Source organism: Ictidomys tridecemlineatus, chromosome 2 (genome assembly GCF_052094955.1).
Source record: "Ictidomys tridecemlineatus isolate mIctTri1 chromosome 2, mIctTri1.hap1, whole genome shotgun sequence".
Classification (NCBI taxonomy): Eukaryota; Metazoa; Chordata; class Mammalia; order Rodentia; family Sciuridae; genus Ictidomys; species Ictidomys tridecemlineatus.
In genome coordinates, this window is record NC_135478.1 from 48,682,076 (window position 1) to 48,699,491 (window position 17,416).

General features: G+C 37.7%; 1 protein-coding gene across 4 annotated transcripts in view; it reads right to left on the reverse strand.

Moving 5' to 3' along the window:
- Mettl6 (methyltransferase 6, tRNA N3-cytidine) overlaps positions 1–17,416 on the reverse strand; it is a 21,306-nt gene continuing 3,890 nt past the window's right edge. The window contains exons 4-8 of one of the 4 annotated variants that reach the window (XR_002484713.3): positions 14,680–14,850; positions 4,389–4,480; positions 3,311–3,389; positions 3,111–3,187; positions 2,580–2,640 (exon numbers count right to left, since the gene is read on the reverse strand). Coding sequence is in view for 2 of the 4 variants with exons in the window: in XM_005317170.5 (XP_005317227.1) it covers positions 832–1,031; positions 2,499–2,640; positions 14,680–14,850 (513 nt within the window). In the remaining 2 variants the exon portion in view is untranslated. Of the gene's footprint in view, positions 1,032–2,498; positions 2,641–3,042; positions 3,390–4,388; positions 4,481–14,679; positions 14,851–17,416 lie in introns of those variants that run through there. The other 3 variants (XR_013434469.1, XM_005317170.5, XM_078038513.1) reach the window with 3 other exon arrangements.

Genomic DNA, 17,416 nt, shown 5'->3' on the forward strand with positions numbered 1-17,416 from the left:
AAAAACAAAACTCATTTTATTTCATAGTAAAAAAGTCATTATATGGCAAGACAGGGGCAGAGACAGGGCAGCAGACCAATTCAGGCATTTCCCCATATTCCACCACACTAGCTATTGGGTTTTAGCCTGAGTTCCCCCAGCCACTTCTTATTTCCAAATAGGGAATTAGGCCAATCCATTCTAATGCCCCTTCATAGCCCTAAAATTCGAACTTTGAACTAGAGATTAGCTGCACTGGACAGATGGGAGTCGGGATGTGGAGACAGGTGGTGGCGTTTGCCTCTCTCTCCTAGGGGAAAGTGTGGTCAGGAACTGGCCCAATTAGAGGGTATCAAGAATCAGGGAGAATGTCAGGGTGGCTCTTGAGTACAGACATAGCAAAATGGTATGTGTTGCAATCCCGACCTTGTAGAGATACATAAATGAATTAAATGGGCAAATAAGACACTGGAAAAAGAGAACAATCCTTCAGTCTAAAAATACATGTGGATGTGTTATTTTAGTCGATTTGGCCTCATTTTTCTATACGGCTCTCTGTCATGCTGCCTGGAGCACTCTTCCAGAGTTATATGAGTAATGACAAGGATCTTTCTTGAGTGCTACAGGGTTCTTAACGCTTTCCTATGTGGAATTTTACAGTTGGATGACATAGCTAAACTTTGTTATACCATGAAACTTTGTTTGCTTTCAGGCTTTGAAGTTTTATTTGCATTTCTAGTAGCAGTCACCCGCTTGCTCCTTTTTTAAATGCATGAATTATATATACCAATTTAAAAAATTAAAGTATAAAAATATATAAACTTAAAAAAGTAATTTCAAGCTCTCCTCTCCTCAAGGGGAGGCACAATTCCCAGCCAGGTGATCCAGGCCCAGGGTTGCAGGCTTTGAGTTCTTCAGAGGCTTTCGAAATTTGCTCTGAAGGAAAACCCTCGGCACACACAGGCCCTCCTTTTTATTCACCGTCTCTCGAAACACATACTCGTTCACCACTTCTTCATAACCTGTGTCCACAAAGAGCTGAGCCAGGAATTCTACAAGACAAAGAGGCCAACAGTGCTCAATGTCCTGGTAACAGGAAGGAGGAAAATCTATGACCAGAGTGAAAAATAAAGACTCTTACTAAGAGTATCACTACTCTGAAGCACTCTACAGACATTACTGTTTTCTCAATTATTTATATTTATGTATTTTTGGTACCAGGGGATGAATCCAGGGGTGCTTAACCACAAAACCACATCCCATCCCTTCCTTTTAAGGTTTTTAGAGACAGGGCCTAGGTTGCTTTAAGGCTTCACTAAGTTGCTAAGGCTGACTTTGAACTTGTGATCCTCCTGCCTCAGTTTTCCAAGCCACTAAGATTACAGGAGTGTGCCACTGTGCTTGGCTTCTCAATTATTTTGAATTAGTTTAATCAGATTTTAGTGACCAGAAGCATTAAAAGATATTAAAATATCTTCTGCAATTATCTATGACTCAGATAATTATGTAGATTTTTTTTAATACTTATTTTTTAGGTGTAGATGGACACAACACAATGCCTTTATTTTTATGTGGTGCTGAGGATCGAACTGGGGTCCTGCCCATGCTAGGCGGGGGCTCTACTGCTGAGCCACAATCCCAGCCCCAATTATGTAGATTTAAAACTAATGTTTGAAACACTTAAAAGATGGAAATAGATAATTTTCTTATTCAAAATAATGTAAATATCTCTTTATAAAGCAAATTTGTATATTTAAAAACTGATCCAATTACATTTTTTTTGGGGGGGGGGGGTATACAGGAGATTTACCCCAGGGGCAATTTACCATTGAGCAAATCCCCAGCCCTTTTTATTTTGAGACAAAGCTTCAACAAGTTGCTTAGGGCCTTACTAAGTTGCTGAGGCTGGCTTCGAACTTGGGATCCTTCTGCCTCAGCCTCCTGAGTAGCTGGGATTATAGTCCTGAGCCACCATGCCTGGCAGATCAAATTACTTTTATTAAAAAAAAAGGTTACTTGGGGCTGTGGTTGTGACTTAGTGGTAGAGCACTTGCCTAGCATGTGTGAGGCACCGGGTTCGGTTCTGAGCACCGCATATAAATAAATGAATAAAATAAAGGTCTATCAACATCTTAAAAAAAAAAAAAAAGGTTACTTGCCTTTATGATCTTGGAAAGTAATCTTAAGGCATTATATTTGCCTTATTTGCTTTAAACTGAACAAAATGAAGTTTCTGATTTGCCCTCTCTCCTTTTCCAGCACAGCTGCCACAAGGAATCCACATGGCATGTCAGAGCCTGTCCGTTATCCCAGACTCACTAACTAGGCCCTGTCACCAAGAAGCTTTGTTTGTTGTCCCAGGTGCTGGGTAAGAGGTGTGCACTGAGCTTGACCCAAGGACTTGTGCACGTGCTAAGTACAGTTATAAGCCCTCCCCACCCTTACTGCAGTGATAATGTAATCAAGCATATCAGACATAAAAAATAAAACATTTTAAGGATAGATTCCATTCATCTTACCATCAGTAAAAAAATATGATCGGGTTCCATCTTGTCTAACATAAAAGTTTTCTCCAAGTTTGCTTCCAGCTTTAAACCTAAGCATGGCATGATCATACAGTCCATAGTCACGGAACAAGACACTTTTGCCTGGTTTTAATACCTATGAAAGAAAAATGAGCTGTGAGTAACTCTGGGGACCCCAGCTAAACAAAGTAAAAAGATTAAGTTAGGAATTCAAAATAACTTATAAATTGGTGGCAATTAGAAAAAGGTCTAGACTGAATTACCCATAATAATATGTAGGAAAAGGGCATGCCAGTAAAAGGGATAGGAAGACCTGGCAGAGCCTCCATAATATTGGAGATACTTCTTCAGCACCTCTAAAAACACTCTGAAAAGTCCAGTGTCATACAATTAAAATGCAAAAGGCAATACCAAAGGATATTGTCCTCATTGAAGCGCATTTATTGGCTACCTGGTAATACTCAATCATCAAAATTTCTTTTAAAAAATAATATGTCATTTTTGTTTTTTTCAGTAAAAAGTAAAATATGTCGTCATATTTTTAGGCTGGTTTTTCTCATTCAGAATCTCAGCTCTGATTTCACTGTGCTATAACTTGCAGCTCACCTGCTATGCACATAACTGATACATGTCTGGCCCTTGACAGCTTGCCAGATGTTTCCTCATTAGATCTTCACCCAATTCTGAAATGAAGGAGCATGACTGTCATCCTCATGTGAGGTGAGGAAAACGACTCTTGAAAAAGTTAAGCCATCTGCGCCCCCATCATCATCCACTAGCTACTAAGTAGGGGAGTCAGGACTCACACTTAGGTCAAAAGGTTTCATACTGTGGAACAGATACTTCTGTTAGTCCTGGGGGATGGGGGATGAGTCACTCTTCACACTAGACAAGAGAGGTACAGAAAGGAAAGGTCAATTTTCATATTCTTCCTGTGTTATGCAGGACTGGGTAAGTAGATCATCAGGCTATAGTGCAACATCTCAAAGAAGACTAGTATCAGGACCAGGTGGTGAGTCCCACACAAAAGTCCTTCGGAGTGTAGCTAATTAAAAAAAAAAAAAAAAAAAAAGAATTAGCAGGATAATACCAATGTAGTAAAAAAAAAAAAAAAGTCCTTCAGAGACAAGATGTCAGAGTAGATGTGTCAAAAATCAGAAGGAAAGATCAGTAGGGTATGAGTACAGCTCACTTTACAAAGGAAATGGCTACCTGTTTTTCAGAATGAAAAGTAGTACACATTGGGGCACTTTTTTTTTGACACTTGCTTTTTATGTGAAAATTCTTTCAAGTGGCTTAACACTACCAAATGAAAGGGAACAGGAAGCGGGTGTGTGTGTGCTGATTTTTATTAAATCTATTCGCACTCATCATACATCAACAAGATGGTTTGTAAGCATCTATTTTAAAATGAACATATATAACCTATTATAATAGATTTGTCTCCTTTGGAAAAGTTTGTGATGGGCTATCAAATTTTCTTTCTTTTTTTTTGGTGGGGCTGGGGATTAAACCCAGGCCTTTGTGCGTGTGAGGCAAGCAATCTACCAACTGTGCTATATCTGCAGCCCCCCTGGGGCTATCAAATTTTCTAGAACTAGTTAGATGTATTCTCTCCTCCTGAGTAGAAGAGGAAAGATTATCCATGACTGTTTGAGCAGATTTTCTCATTTAGTAAACTCTTATTGATAATAGCATGTCTTTTAAAAATGGTGTCAGTAAAGAAAGAGTCTCAGATAAAAACATTCTTACCTTGGTTAGAAATGCTATGTTTTAGAATGTAAATAATTAAGAAAGAAAAACTCTGAAAACATTTAGTTCACATGAGACTTATTCTTCATTTCAGAAGAAAGGGCTACATGGTACAGGGGAAATAACACTCACTCTGGAATTTGGAAATCTTGACTCAAATCTCAGTTCTTCCATTAACTAGTTGAAGGCAAAGTAATTTCATCCCTCTGAATATATTTTCTCATCTGTAAAATAAATTATGATACTAATGCCTCTTTAGATCATTATACTGTAGTTAATCAGGCATTTTCCAATGTCAGTTTTTTTCATTCCAACAACTCCAAGGGTGAGCAGATTAGGTCCTATTAAACCCACTTTTTGGTAAGGCTGGCTCAGAGTAAAGATGTCTTACTTGCCCGAACAACTCAAGGCAAGCTAATAATTTTAAGACTAAAGATCAGGTCTTCTGATGGCAAATCTAGCCCATCTTTCCTTTACTCTTCCAAAGATTTTTAAAAAAAATTTCCAGCTGGTGTTAATAGCTTGGAGTGATTAAATTTATATTAAAACAGCTTATTTCTGTGACTATTCATGTAAGGGTCTCAGAGCAATTCATAGGGTGTCTTATCATTAGAGGTTGCAAATTGCTTCTCCCTCTAGAAATTTCCTGATGAAACATATGATTTCAAATAAATAAACCACTGAATGAGAAAGCAATCACTGCTGCTATAAACTCATTCCAGATATGGAAGAAAAAAAAAATCTATCGAAGAGTAAAAAATAGGAGGAATGCTGAGATGAAATTTGTTACTAAAAAAAAAAAATAATGGTCTGGGACAGCCTGAGTCCAGTTTTTCTTTCTTTTTTCTGTTTAAAATTTTTGGAATTGGGGATTGATCCCAGGGGCACTTAACTACTGAGCCACATTCCTAGGCCTTTTTTAAATTTTAGAGACAGGGTCTTGTTGAATTGTTTAAGGCCTTGCTAAGTTTTTGAGGCTGGCTTTGAATTCAGGATCCTCCTGCCTCAGCCTACCAGGCCACTGGGATTTCAGGCATGTGCCACCACTATACCCGGGGCTCAGTTTTTTGTTTTTCTTTTTTAATACAATATTTCATACTACTAATACATACACACACACACACACACACACACACACACACACTGTATGTTTCCATGAAAAGAAGTTCAGGAACTGATGAAACTGATCCATGAAGATGGAGGTTAGAAAACTGGTCACCTAGGGTCTCTGGGGGTGGCGTGAGGGCGCCGGGAAGCCTGCAGAGATGCTAGAAACATTCTATATTTAGTTGGGGTTTACATGAGTATATGCATGTGAAAAAATCCCTCTAACTTGTCTGGAGTACTTATTACATGACTATTAAACCTCAGGAAAATATAAAACTATAGACAACATACATAAGTTGTAAAATTATAAATGACTTTTCATCCAATTTAAGAATCAGACCATTATCAATACACCTGTAAACTCCTCCTCTGCACCATTACCCTGCCTTTCTTAACACAGAAATTCTGAATCTCAAGTCCACAGGCCCAAAAGGTTGAAGATTAGAGATCAGAGTACTGTGAATTTAAGTAGAAAGCAAAGTTATATCTTTATTTTCACTGCTTCCAATGGAAAGTTAGTACTTCCTTAATTATGAATTCAGGCAACCAAAATTTTGACCAAAAAACCCCAAAATAGCCTGGTGCCATTGCCCATGCCCGTAATCCTAGCCACTTGGGAGGCTGAGGCATAGGAGGATCCCAAGTTTAAGGCCAGCTTTGTCAATTTAGCAAGACCCTATTGCAAAATAAAAAAACGCTAGGGATGTAGCTCAGTGGTAAGCCCTTGCGGAGCATGTCCAAGACTCTAGGTTCCATTGCTAGTACAACAAACAACCCCTGCACAAACAATCCCTTGCATCATGGTGCAGTCCTTGCATATACTTAAATTTACATTCATTTTTACTTAAAAATTGTATGGTTTCACATTACTTGTTCTTCAGAAGACTAAATTTGGCACTGCTACTTAGTTCATTTTGTACCTAAGAAGCTTTGCAAAACTGTTTGTTGCTTTTCCTTTTGAAGTACACAAACATCTGGAGTCCAAAAGGAGACTTTATAGTGAGGCTACTACATGAGTTGCAAGAGAGCAATAAGACAAAATGATAAAGAGGTGTCAAGCAAACTTGTATTTCAGTGTAAAATTTATCATGCAGTTTCTGTAAGTAAATAAAATAATTTGAGAACACTACCATATTGCCTTGATATGCACACACACACATGTACATTTTAAAATTTATTTTAAAAAATATTTATTTTTTAATTGTAGTTGGACACAATACCTTTATTTATTTATTTTTATGTGGTGCTGAAGATCAAACCCAGGGCCTCACACTTGCTAGGCGAACGTTCTACCACTGAGCCATAGGCCCAGCCCAACACATATACATTTTAAATAACAATGTCTAAACCTGAGGAATATATTACATTTATCTGTACTGATGTTGAAAACTCTGTTAAAACCTTGTCAAGAATTTGTTTTGCATTAAACAAATTTATACAGAGTGTGCCCAAATAAATAAATAAATAAATAGTATGGTATTTACTAGATCACCACTAAAGAGCTTTCGAATTAATGTGTTAATATAATGTGTTAATTAAAAATCACAGCATAACAAATATGATTGAAACTGTATTTTAATAAATTTCCCTTGTAACCTACTTTAACCTACTAAAACAGGCAGCTAACATTCTGAGGGGTTCATAGGTTTCACTAGATTACCTGCCCTAGAAATCCACCAGCCTACATTTGCATTATTAATCTACTACTTTTCTTTTTTTTTTCTCAATGGTGGAAAGAAAGGGGTGAGTGGAATGAGAGGATGCTCAAAAACACATCATGCTGTAAGCAATGTGCTTTTTTTACCCTGTTTTTCCTTTCCAGACAGATTTCATTATGTTTCCCTGGATGGTTTAGAACTCCCCATTCTCCTGCCTTAGCCTCCTACATAGCTGTGCTTACAGTTGTGTGCCACCATGCCCAGACAACAACTTGCTTTTTGAAAATTAACCCATGTCATTCCTATAGCTGAGGTCATTGTCTTTCAGTGCTGTGTGGTGCTCCAACTGTCTGAACATACTACAATGTATGCCTCCTCCATTAGGTCAAATTGACTTCGAAACTGGTTACTGTATCAGAAAAGTACAAGGGGTTCTGCAGATGCATATTCTCATCAATACTTGGCTTTATCAAACTTCTAAATTTTATTAATCCAGTGGTATCTCCTTATGATTTTACCTTACATTTCCTTGGTCACTGAGATCATCTTTTTATGTGTTAACTTACCGGTCTATGAAATGACTATGAGTATCTGCCCATTCTTCTATTAAACTGTCTTTCATTCTGACAGGAATTCTTTATGTATTCTAGATACTAATCTTTTGCCAGTTGTATAAATTACTTTTCCCAATTTGTCTTTTTAGTTTCTTAATATTGTCTTTGAACAGTAGAAATTCCTTTTTCTTTTCCTTCATTTTTACTAACATCATCTTTATGCTTAAAATGCTTTGGGTCTTCTTTGAAGTTTTTCCCACTCTGAGGTCATATTTTCTCTTGAAAGTTTTAAACTTTTGGTGGTGATGGGGGTACTGGGTATTGAACTCAGGGGTGCTTAACCACTAAGCCACATCTCTAGTCCTCCAATTTTTGGTACCAGGGATTGGACTCAGGGGCACTTAACCACTGAGTCACATCCCCAGCCCTTTTTAATTTTTATTTTAAGATAGGGTCTCATTAAATTGCTTAGGACCTCACTAAGTTGCTGAGGCTAGTCTTGATCTTGCGATCCTCCTGCCTCAGCCTCCCAAATTGCTGGGATTACAGGCATGTGCCACCACATGTAGCTAAACTTCTTTTTCATGTAAGTCTTTAATTAATTTGAGAATGAATTTTGTATAGGTCTGAAGTAGGAATCCAATTCGTCCCCTCCTATAAATAACCAATGTTTCTACCTTTCCTAATGATTTTCAACTATCATACATCAATTTTCCATATCTATAGGGAACAATTTCTAAACTGCATCACACTCCATTTGTGAATCTGTCCTCCTGCCAACACCACTCTGTCTTTAATTATTATAGCTATAATAAGTCTATAACTGGCAAGGAATAAATCCCCCTATTTCATTCTTCTTCAAGAGTGTTTTGGCTCTACTTGGTCTTTCATGACTATTTAAAATCAGCTTCTCAATTTCCTCAAACCCACACCTCTCCCAATTAAAAAACAATCCGACAAAAAATAAAATTTGCAGGGATTTTTAGTATAATTGAATAGTTTACCTATGGAAGAAATATAGAGTATGTCCTGAACACAGTATTTCTCTCCATATAAATTTTCTTTTCTTTTTGGTACTGGGGATTGAACCCAGGAGCACTTAACCACTAAGCCACATCTCTAGCTCTTTTTATTTTTTATGAGACAGGGTCTTGCTAAGTTGCTTAGGGCCTCACTAAGTTGCTGAGGCTGGCTTTGAACCTGCAATCCTCCTCCCAAAGCCTCCAAAATCACTGGTACTACAGGTGTGTGCCACTGTGCCCAGTCATACAAATTTTCTTAAATGACCTTCAATGTGCTATGTATAAAATTTACTCTCATACATTTGTCAGATTTCATTGTAGGAATTCTTTAATTTTTTTTTAAAAGATCTTTTTTGAACAAATCACATTTTCTTTGTATTATATAACTGATCTTAATATAAAAGCACAGATTTGGACTGGATGTGGCAGTGTAGGCCTGTAATCCCAGCTACTTAGCTACTTAGGAGGCTGTGGAAGAAGAATTTCAAGTTCAAGGTCAGCCTGGACAACTTATTTAGATTCTGTCTCAAAACAAAATTTTTTTTAAAAAAGTAGATTTTGATTGCTGGCTGTCATTTGCAGGCCCTGATGTAATGGAACACAGACAGCAGTCAAAACAAATGACAATTACTTAAGCAATATAACAGGAAATTAAAAAAAAAATCAGAGCACATATTGCATGTTACTCACCCCCCCACACTCTTTGTAGTCGTAGATAGACAGAATGCCTTATTTTATTTATTTTTATGTGGTGCTGAGGATCAAACCCAATGCCTCACGTATGGTAGGCAAGCACTCTACCCCTGAGTCCCAGCCCCAGCCCCTGTTACTCCCTTTTTTATGTGGCAAAATATATATAACATAAACTTAATCATTTTAACTTTTTAAGTGTACTGTTCTATGACATCAATACATTCTTCTTATACTTTTGTGATTCTTAGGGGTGGGGGGTGGGGGGGGCAGTCCAGGGAACTAAACCCAGTGTTGCTCTATCACTGCGCTACACCCCCAGTCCTTTATTTTTTGAGATAGGGTCTCACTAAGTTGCCTAGGCTGGCTTCAAACTTGCGATCCTCCTGCCTCAGCCTCTCAAATAGCTAGGATTACAGGTATGTATCACCACACCCAGCTGTTCTAATAGTTTTTGATCAGAAAATTAGAATTTATAATTTCTACAAGTAACAAATTTCTTTTTCATTCTCAAATTTTTAAATTAGGGTCTTTTTTTTTTTTTTTTTTTGGTGGTGCTGGGAATTGAACCCGGAGCATGCTAAGCAAGCACTCTACCAACTGAACTATTTCCCCAGCCCCAAATTTTTAAATCAAATCTTATATTTTTGAGCTGATTAGCACCTCCAGTATAATGTTGAGTAGAAGTATAGTCACATGTCATGTAAGGAATTTTTGGTCAACAATGGATTACGTATATGACAGTGGACTTACAAAATTAAAATGGAGCTGAAAAATTTCCATTACCTAGTGACATCATAGCTGTCATAGTCACAGCACAACATATTATGCTATTGTGGTGATGCTGGTATAAAGAAACATACTACACTGCCAGCTGTATAAAAGTATAGCACATGCAATTATGTATGGTACACAACACTTAATGATTGTTTATGTTTTAACCACATGTCTTGGTCTGTTTTTCATTACTTCAGTGAAATACCTGAGGTGGGAAGCTTTATTTAAAAAAAGGTTTAGTTAGTTCACAGTTATAGAGATTCAAGGGCATGATCCTGGAATCAGCTCTGAATTTTGGATGGCAGAAGAACATGTGTGAAAGAGATCTCACAGTGAGACGGGAAACCAGAGTGCAGGAGGAGCAAGGCTTTCTCTCTATTTAACAAATCTTTTAAAAGAATTAACCAAATATCCAACAAGAACTGCCTCAATCCTTTCTGAGGGGAAGCCCTAAATGACCAAAGGACCTTTTAATTGGTCCTATTTCAAGGGTTCCACTATTTTTCATATTGCCACACAGGGAGCCAAGCTTCTAACACATGAACCATAGGGAGAACACACTTGATCCACATTCAAATCATATTATGTTGTATTTCTTTTCATTTTAGAATATATTCCCTCTACTTATTAAAAAAGCTTAACATACATTGCTGGTGGGACTGCAAATTGGTACAATCACTCTGGAAAGCAGCATGGAGATTCTTAAGAAAACTTGGAATGAAACACCTTTTGACTCAGTTATCCCACTCTTTGGTATATACCCAGACGACTTAAAATTTGCCCTTAAATAGATGAATGGATAAAGAAAATGTGGTACATAAACTTTCCTATGTGTAACCAGTGTAACTCCATATCAGATACAACCACAAGAATGGGAAGTCATATTTCACGTAAGTATGATATGTCAAAATATATTCTACTGTCATGTATAACTAAAAAGAATAAATAAAAAATTGGAAAAAAAGTTTATTTCAAAACTGCAGCAGCAGTTGGGTATGGTGGAACATGTCTGTAAGCTTAGAGGCTGAGGCAGGAGGATCATGAATTCAAAGATAGAGTCAGCAATTAGTAAGTCCCTAAGCAACTTTGTGAGACTATCTCTAAATAAAATATTTAAAAGATCTGGGGATGTAGCATAGTGGTTAAGTGCCTCTGGGTTCAATTCTCAGAACCAAAACAACAACAACAACAACAAAATCCCACAAAAACCTGTAGCAGCAGTCTCACATATCTTGTTTACTGTGTCTCTTGAATGCATCATTTTTCTCTTGTGCTTGATTGAATCATGTATTATTTTGTATATTGGTGGCCCAAGGAACAACAGGCTTATATAAATATATACCATGAAGTTTAGGTGTGTAGTAGTTGTAACATCTATGTACTCAATGTATACTTTACACAATAATAAAATTGAATTTTGTTAAGTGACACATGACTGTATGCCCCCCTATCTTATCCCCAACTCCTCCCTAATACTGAAAACCTTTCATTCATGAAATCCCTGATATAGCACCATCACCTCTTTTGAATAGAGCCTTCATATTCTTGTTCTCGAAGAATCCTGACCATCCCCTTTCAAGTTAGGCTGTTTTCTCCCATCACCTTTGTACCAACACAAGGCCTTGCTATTTTCTGTGAATTCTTCTTTCTCCTTGTATCACTTACTATCTTTTCTTGAGTCATCTATTGATTCCAGAGTCATTTCCCTCCATTTTGTGAGGAATGTATTTTCTGGTTTATTGTATTATCTGACTGCTATTCCACTTTTAATTCTGGTCAATTTCAATATACATGTGGATTATCTTTCCAAATATGCTGACCTCTTCACAATTTGGGCTTCTCTCTTCTTGAGATCTTGTCCTCCACCCTATTTATACCATTTACTCCCACAGTAATGTCTAATATGCTTTGTTAATACCAAGTAGTATAACCCAGCCATGTGTGGTGGCACACTCCTGTAATTCTAGTGACTCAGGAAACTAAGGCAAGAGGATGGCAAGTTTCAGGCCAGCCTCAGCAACTTAGTGAGACCCTAACACAAAATTGAAAAAAAAAATAAGAGGGCTGGGAATATAGCTCAGTGTTAAAGCATCCCTGCGTTCAATACCTAGTACCAAAAACAAAAACAAAACAAACTAAAAACTTTCAATTTGGACAAGTCACTCTCTGTTCAAGCTCCTCATCTTCTCTTGTTTTCTCTGTAGTTTCCAATGTCAATAACCCTTCACCCTCACCTGACCCTCCAAATCAGGTATTTCCTAGCATGTTTTCCCTGATGCTGTTTTTTTTTTTTTTTTTTTTTTTTGCCTCTTTAGCTTAAGTTCCAGGTTCTGGAGCATTTTGAATTCTCACCTGTTCAGATACCAGGGGCAGAGAGAGTAGAAATAAGGAAGAAAAAAAACTCACAAAACTCATAAGGAGAGGGCTAATATTGTTGTGCAGAGATCTAAATGTTTAAAAATAAGAGAGAATAATTCCCTAATAGGTTTCTAGTGACTTCTAGTTTTATAGTGACTTCTATCTTATACTAATTTTACAAGTTAATACCAGGAGCCAAGCACAGTGGTGCATGCCTATAATCCTCCTGGCTCGGAAGGCTGGGGCAGGAGGATCTGAGTTCAAAGCCAGCTTCAGCAACTTAGCGAGACCCTAAGCAACTCAGCAAGACCCTGCCTCTAAATAAGATATGAAAAAGGGCTGTGAATGTGGCTCAGTGGTTAAGCACCCGAGTTCAGTGTAGTTCAATGAAGTTCTCTTACCCAACATCTAGCTTCCTCAACTTGCTGACTGATCTCATCTCCATCTGAATGCAGAGTGATTGTGGCCTGTGACTTCCTGAATGGTGCAGGCTGTGGATTTTGCAGAGCACATGCTCCTGCATTTTAGCAACTCCTCAAACCTGCTGTGAGCTGCACACTTACACTGGTCACTTGTTTTTGTTCCCAAACTTGCTTATGCCAGTAATACTTAGATTATAATTCTGTAACTTGAATATATAACAATGAAATATGTACATGAATAGGAAGCACTTAAATGTTCCATAAAAAGATCATTTTGAAAAGACTTGATAAAGAAATGCTGAACAAACTTTCACAATTAGGTGTGAGAAACTCTGGATAAAAACAATAGAATCTGCCCTTAGATTACTTTCCAATTCTTTTAAGTTCTTGCTTCACCGTTTTTTGTTGTTGTTTTTTTGGTACTGGGGATTGAACTCGGGGCCTCACACATGCTAGGCAAGCACTCTACCACTGGGCTACATCCCTAGCCCTTTTTTGTTTGAGACAGGATCTTGCTAAGTTGCCCAGGCTGGCCTCAAACTTGTAATTCTTCTGTTTCAGCTTCCCCAGTAGCTGAAATTATAGGCATGTGCCACTGTGCCAGGCTTATTATTCCACTTTTAGAGTCACTAAAACTGCCAGGTGTGTGGTGCTTGGTCAATCCCAGCTGCTTGGGAGGCTGAAAAAGGATTGCCAAGTTCAAAGCCAGCCTCTGTGAGATCCTGTCTCCAAATAAAAACCAAAAAGGGCTGGGGATGTAGCTCAATGGTAAATATCCCCTGGGCTCAATCCCTAGTACCACCCCACCCTCCCAAAATAATTAAAAACACTAAAAATATTATTTATGGTTTATGTAAATGATTAATGGTCCATCCATACCTTAAAAAAAAAGGGGGGCCTTGGCCCTCCATCAGGAGTGATGTGAGGATGAAAACTCACACTTTTGTGTGTGTGTACGTGCTGGGGATTGAACCCAGGTTTTGTGCATGCAAGGAAAGCACTCTACCAACTGAGTTATACCCCCAGCCCCTACATTTTAATATATAATAAAATGTTTAACACTTTTAAAGATTTCTTGGTTTAACTGATTTTTAAAGTTAACCAACACTGCAACAAATTGTTTATAATAGGTAAGTTTCCACTATAGTTTATAAAGTGCCCAGATTCATGATGTCACCTTCACCTCTGTGAGACACTCCCATTTTACAGACAAGGAAACTGAGGTTCAGAGATGGCAGATGGCTTGTCTTAAGGCACATGACTTCATGAGTGAATCTTTACTTCCTGAGTGCTATAGCAGCCTCCTGATAGCAACAGCAGCTTGGATTCTTCCCAGGTTACTAACAATAATGACAGCAGCAACATCCTAATGGCTGACTTTTGAAGAGGCTTACCATGTTCTAGGCATTGTGCTAAGTACCTTATACCCATCTCATCCAATCTTCCTCAAATCCTAAATCTTGGAGCTATTATTTCAACATTCACAGGTAAAGAAACAGGGGTGAAGGAACTTGCCTAAGTGGTAAAACCAGATTTTGTGTCTAGGCATTCTTAACTTCGCATCCACTGAACTTCTTATTCCTCTCACCTCCACAGATCTCAAAATCATCCTTGCTCTAGGGCTGGCCAAACTCTAAGAACAGTTACAGCACTGAACAAATCCAAAGTTATGGTGGGTATTTTATGCCAGAGAGCCCCTTTTCATATGCTGAAAACACAATCTGCATAGTGAGAATGAAGAGCCTGTGACTCTCAACAGTACACAAACCTCAGAGGGAAGGTAAACCTGGGGATCTGGATGTCCAACCCTCAAGTACAGACCCCATACCACTAACCTTGTAAATGTTTTGTAAAACAAGGTGCATCTTATCAGGGTGAATGGCCGAGAGCACAAATATCAACATGACAACGTCCACAGATTCTGGTGGTACATGATCCAGAAGGTCATCTTTAGTGAGATCACACTGGAATACCTGGCATCTCTCAGTGTTATATAAAGGATTTTGCTAGAGAGGGAAAAAAGCAAAAAAAGAATTTTAATGCAACCACCATGCTGACATATACAAAACATATACCATCAAAAGAAGATCCTATTTCTAGCTGCGTACTGCTACACGGAAATAAAACCAGTTCTTCTTACTGGATAAAACCATGTAAAGCATCATTATTCAGAACAAGAGGCAAGGTATCATTTTAGCAAATCATTTTTAATTGAGGAGAGAATATAGTCTATCACTGTTCAAAACTGAGCATTTCAGAAATGTGTACTTGCAGAGGGATGATAATATAAAATTGATCTGTGCTTCCTTAATCCTCTGAATCATCCCCTTTAAGCCTAAACCCTGTGGGAAGCCTTCCAATTCCCCTTCTTGGGAGGCTCCCACAGCTCTTCTGGAGCATATTTTCCTTTGATGAAGAAAACTTAATTTTTTTTTCTTTTCTTTTTTTTGCTACAAGTATGTTCCTGGTATATTCTGGTTGGCGGGCTTCAACACATGAAAAATATTAAGTTGTTCCTCCATATAAATGAGGACCTGATTAGATAGATACATAAAGTTACTGGAAGGGAAAATTCAATATTGAAAACATGTCAATTCTATTTATAATTCCACTTATAGATCCAATGCAATCTCAACCAAATTCCAATAGACTTATAAGAACTTACCAAGGTAAATCTATTTTATCTGAAAGCAAAAGTCAATTTTTAAAATAAAAAAGGAGATACACCATGGAACATCAAAACATATTGCAAAATGTAGTAATAATAAAACAATGCGGTTTGAGAAGGAGATCACTGAGACAAAATAAAGTCCCCAAACACCTGTGTGTGGGAGAGTTTAACATTTACATGACAAATGTAACAATTAAGATAAAAAGATAAAGAAGGTGATAATTATCAGAGTAGGAAAATGAATTTCTCATTCAGTTAGTGTTACAACTTTTAGTTTTAGCTCAGAGATACACAGAAGTGGGAAGACACAGCTCCTGCCCTTACAAGAAAATAGCTGGAAAGAGGAAAAAAAAAATGATTTTTGTGAACCCATCAAAGGACAGAGATCACAGAACCCACCAGCCCAAAATCTGGAGAAAGATGTATTTTTAACAGGCAGACACAAGACCCAACCACTGGCTTACCTGAGGCAAAAGCCCTCTACCTAGACAGACAAAACTAGAAATTTGGCAAATTGCTAGAGACCAAAAGCAGGCACTGGAATGTGAAAATATAGAACTGTTTCCAGCCCTCTAAAGGGGTAATAGTGCTAGGCTCTCAAGGAAAGGATAGTGCTTCCTGGTGGTAGTTTTTCCTCATATCCTTTAAGGAAAAAAATGCTGAATCTGCATGAAAAGGTCACCTGAGGCCTGCAACCTAAGGACACTATAGAATACTTCTGCAGCCCGGGCAACAGAACCACTCAGCCCTAATCCAATCAGTCTGCATGGAGAACAGCCTCAAGATCAAGAGGGGACATTGGTAGATACATCTTGCAGCTGGGAGAGCGATGGATAAGAAAAGCTGTAAGTAGAAACACATATGAAGGTCATACCATTGAGACACAGGTGCACCTCGGAGTGGCATTAGTGAATAATAATACTCTCTCCCATGGCCCACCAAGAAGTCCCAAATAATAATATCCAGGAAAGTGCGAGAGACAGACTCTATTTGGAGAAAAGGATAGGGGAATATCCAAAGGCAAGCCACCAGAGGGTTTTAAGTCTGGTGCCCATAGCAACAACAAACCTCACAAGTAACTATAGCTACAGCTTCAAACACACCCCAGCTCCTGGCTAGATTATTACAAATTCCTATTACCTCAGTATCTCCTGCCCCAATATGTCCAGCTTCAAGAAAGAAGTACAAGGCATACCAAAGACAAGAAAAACATTCTGAAGAAAGCAATCTTTAGAGCTAGACTCAAACATGACATAGATGATGGAACTAAAAGTTTGGGTATTTAAAATAACTATGATTAAAATGTTAAAGGCTCTAATGGAAAAGATAGACCATGTGCAAGATTAGGTAGGTAATTTTACTAATGGAAACTCAAATATAAATGCCCCAAACCAAAAACATGGACAAGAAAATGAATAATTATGCTTCTGACAAGTTCATCAGTAGGAACACTTGCTGTTTAGGAAAGAATCAGTGAACTTAATGACAGATGATAGAAATTATACAAACTGAAAATGCAAGGAAGAATAAAGTTGAGGGGGGGAACCCAAACAACATTTAAGAGCTATGAGGTAACAGCAAAAGATAAGTACTTTTTTTTTCATGGCAGAAAAAAATATATATTTACATATTGCAAGGTCTTCAATATCTATGGTAATAAAGAACAAAACATGGAGACATTACTTTTTGCCCAAAGATTGACAAAAATAAAAGACAGATAACAAATATTGAGAGAATAGAGAAAATGGTATCTTTATAAATTATTGGTGAAATTATAAATTGGTATGATATTTTTGGAAGAAATCCTGGTAGTAGCTATAAAAATTTAAATGTGCTTATTCTTCTTCCAAAAAATTCTACTTCTTCCATTGTCCATCACAGAGAAATGTATACACATGTTT